Source organism: Diabrotica undecimpunctata, chromosome 7, assembly GCF_040954645.1.
Source record: "Diabrotica undecimpunctata isolate CICGRU chromosome 7, icDiaUnde3, whole genome shotgun sequence".
Taxonomy (NCBI): Eukaryota; Metazoa; Arthropoda; class Insecta; order Coleoptera; family Chrysomelidae; genus Diabrotica; species Diabrotica undecimpunctata.
Genome location: NC_092809.1, coordinates 52,347,457 through 52,351,441, shown reverse-complemented (window position 1 = coordinate 52,351,441; position 3,985 = coordinate 52,347,457). Strand labels below are relative to the sequence as shown.

The window sequence follows — 3,985 nt, the reverse complement described above, 5'->3', positions numbered from 1 at the left end:
GAGAAAATATGCCATAGGCAAAAAGTTTTTTTTATAACTCAACCAGCTTGAACATTAAGTCAGCAGAATCGCTCCCCTTAGAGTGGTTTAGGGGAGGAAGATTATTGGGGTGATAATAAATCGGGGAAAAATTGTCGAGAAGATATGACGTAGGTTAAATTGAATTCCGCTTATGTGTCTCCGCTAGCGTAAAGGTCCTTAGAAGAAGTATCGATCGACCACGCAAAAGATGGAGTGACAATCTTCCATAGATGCAATAACCCTCCAACAAAATTGCTGGTATAAGAAAAAGAAGTTTGTAAGTCCTTAGATATATTTCATTTTGTAAATTTTGGGGCAAATTTATTTGTTTTTCAACTCGTTCTCCAATAATTTGGATCAGATTTGTTATAGTTTCTTTATTATTCAAAAATTCCCTGAAATTAAATATAAAACTACATACATAGAGGTTAGAGATTAAAGTTTTATTAAATTTTTAATTTGATTACTGGTCGACGTATATTTGAACATGGTACTGTAGCTCTTCTCCTGCTTCAACAGAATCAACACGTAAAACTACATAGTCCTTTCCGTATCCTCCTTCTTCTACTATTGGGTCACTAAAACTTTCAGCCAAATCGAGAATCTAAAAATAATATAAAATACAAATGTTAAAAAACGATCAAGATTTTATGTAGATCATTACACGTACCTGAAGACAGGTGATTGGAGCATTAAAGAAACCGCTTCCTGGAATGCGAACGTGGATAACTCTTCCTGTTAATGTATTGTCGTAAACTAAGTTCCGTCTAGAAAAAAAAATATGTATATAATACTTAAAATATTTTTTTAAAAGATTTATATGACATTCGGATATTTATTATCAAAATAAGAAAGGTCCAGTACTTCGGCCAATAATGAGAGGACCTAAATATCGCTTACTCTGGTTTATTATTCAGGGCAAAATCGGAGGAAAACGCTGGAACGAAAGAAAGCAATTGTCCTGTCTGTGTAACATTAGACAATAGACAGGTCGAACGGTCTTCATTTCATCAGCTTGTGAATACGATAGCCTACGCTTGAAAACAAGCACGGCAAACAAAGAAGAAATCAACAGAAGAAATCTAAGTGTAGACATAAAAAAAGAATTGAAGTGGACAATACAGCGTTTTATAGAAATAAAAATATGTTTAAAGTCGAAGCACAAAAATGAAAATCTACAAAACGACCATAAGATCAATACTAGTATATGCTTTAGGAACATTTACATTAACAGCAAAAAAAGAAGAGCAATTATGAGTTAAGAGAGAATGATTATGAGAAAAATACTAGGACCTAAGAGAGAAAACGAAGAGGATGTAAGACAATGGATGAATCACAAAATACAAGAATAGATGGGCCAAGAGAACATAGAACAATAAAAACAAAGATAATTAGATTCTATGGACATTTAATAAGAAGAAAAAAGAGTAATCCGTTAAGGGTTATAGCGGAATGTATACTACCAGGTAAAAGAACCAAGATAGATCTAAACTGAGATGAAGACAACAAGTAAAAGAGGATTTAATGAATATGGAAATTAGAAATATAGAACGGACAATTAAAAAGAGAGCTGAATGAAGAAAAGAAGTGAAAATAGCGAAGTTAGACCAGAAATTGAAAAACCAAATCCAGAATGGACTGATTCCATAAACAAAAAGTATCTTCAGGTGAAAACAGCTTTAGCTTCTTTGGTAGCGTATAGCTGGTATATATATTTAGCGCAAAAAGTAGCTCAATAGTTTCCATAGCATTTGCGTCTAATTCTGGTGTGAAGCAGTCTTAGAAAAAACTAAAACTGAAACTATTAAACACATTAATCTTTTCTATTGTTTCATATACATCTGAGACATGGACATTAAAAGTAAGCAATAGAAGTAAAATAGATGCAGAATAGTCGTAGAATGCACTTTTAGATTCCCCATGTCCGTCCATTTACCGTCTGTTTACTTCGAAAATTGTAGAAGGCAGAGATTTAGGTAGTAATCAAAATTTTGGTTAAACACTTCACAATGTTTGGTTTTCTAAGTTTTGTTTTTATTTTGAGATGACACCTGTAGCATCTGTATGAATTTATTTTATTATTACTTCCTATAGAGGAAAAAATTTGATTTTATGTTTAGAGCTTTTACACCAGTGGCTTTGATCAGTTTTGCTAAGACCAAATACGTATAAACGAATATTAGAGGCACTATGCATAAAATCAAACCTTAACTATCTTTTCTTTATTTGTGTGAATCAATATGTGGAATTCAATTTTAGATTCCCGATTCCAGATGTTGATCCATTCATAGTCTCTGTTTGCTTTTAAAATTAAAAAAGGCACACATTTAGGTAGTAATCTTAATTCTGGTTTCGAACACTTTCGGAAAAATATTCGGTTTTCCAAGTTTAGTTTTCTTTTAGTTTTTAAAAATACGCGCCTTTAAGATGTGAGCCTACAGAACAATATTTCCAATATCGTTTATTTAACCCTGCACCAACTTTACTTACACATTTATAAATCAACTAATCATCCACACAATATTGTAAACAAGAATCAAGTCTTATCCAAGTATTTTCGACACAATATAAGAACAGAAGAAGCATTGATCCTCAAGGATCAAATTAATGGTAAACGACCCCGACGAAGGTCTCTTACATGCTGGATAGATCAAGTTAAAGGAATTATTGGCCATGGTTTACATTAAGCTTCTCTAGCGTTCCAAGAGAGATAAGGATGGAGAACCAAGATACAAGCCATCGAGACATGGTGTCACCAGACTCTTTCTAAATTCAACAGACAGAAGATAACTCGCCATATATTTGTAGACTATAACGTAGTCAACACTTATGTTAATAGGATTGAAATGTTCAGAACAATGAGCAAAGACCTAGATAATCTGTTTAAAAAATAGCCGTTAAAAAAGTTTAATATAAAGTACGAATCCAGAAAGAACTATCGGAATCTTTTAAAACAAATAACGGGTTTTACAAGGTAGGTCCCCTCACCTAAATATTGTTTAAGCTGGCTCAGGACCTCAGGACAACCTCGGGTTCAATATATATAACAAATCACTGCAAACCCTTGCCTATGCTCATAATATCAATATTGCTAGAGAAAAACGAAAAAACGCAGTGAAAGCAGCAAATATACCACTTAATTAAACGACTACAAAAATAAACCTGTACTCAAACAAAAAGTAATGAAACCATGTTAGGATGTTTCACAAGAAAAGTACTTAGAAAGACACAACTTGGAACGTTATAAAATATACCAAGAATCAGATATCGTTAGATATACTATACGATGTCTGAGGTGGTTAGTACATGTAATATAGATGGAACAAACTGATTCAGATAGAAAAACGCTCCTTTATATGTTTTTAGACGGGTTTGGCCGAGGAAGACGATGGATAGGAAGGACTAGAGAAAAGGTTTTAAGTAGTCTAGTACTCACATTACGTTTATTTAGTCATAATAATGATAATGACTAAGAAATACTTACTGGTGACTAGTTTGTGGACACTTATTGTAATCATTTGCCTTGGATTTCGGAAGAACAATTAGCACTATAATCGTTAAAAAAAATACTTGTTTAAAAATATTTGAAAACATGTTGTTTTTGAACTTTAGATACGCTTCACAAATTAAATATAGTTTGTTTACCTAAAATTATATTGTTAGGCTTTTATATATACATAAATTGATAAAAGGAGGGATATCTTAACACACTATAGTTTTAATAAAAAATATACCTATTATTCCTTATCCAACTTTTCTAAGAATTTTTCTATGATATGCACAAAAACAAAACAATAAACATTTTTTCTATTATCTTTATCTTAATAGAACATTTTGAGTATATTACCGATAAAAATATATCTATTATTTTAATAATTATTATTAGACAAAGCGAAAGGCTCGGGTCCATCCAGAAAAGTACTCCCATAAGATTTTTTTGCATAGTGACTTTCCTAAGACACCC

At 32.0% G+C, this 3,985-nt stretch overlaps 1 protein-coding gene across 1 annotated transcript; it reads right to left on the bottom strand.

Annotated features, from left to right (window-relative positions):
* Positions 1-383: 383 nt before the first annotated feature.
* LOC140446734 (uncharacterized) lies at positions 384-3,688 on the bottom strand. The gene is made up of 3 exons (XM_072539325.1): positions 3,506-3,688; positions 692-788; positions 384-625 (listed from the first exon to the last, which is right to left on the bottom strand). The coding sequence occupies exons 1-3, from the start codon at positions 3,613-3,615 to the stop codon at positions 485-487; spliced, it is 348 nt and encodes a 115-aa protein (XP_072395426.1). The 5' UTR covers positions 3,616-3,688; the 3' UTR covers positions 384-484.
* Between the last annotated feature and the right edge of the window lie 297 nt (positions 3,689-3,985).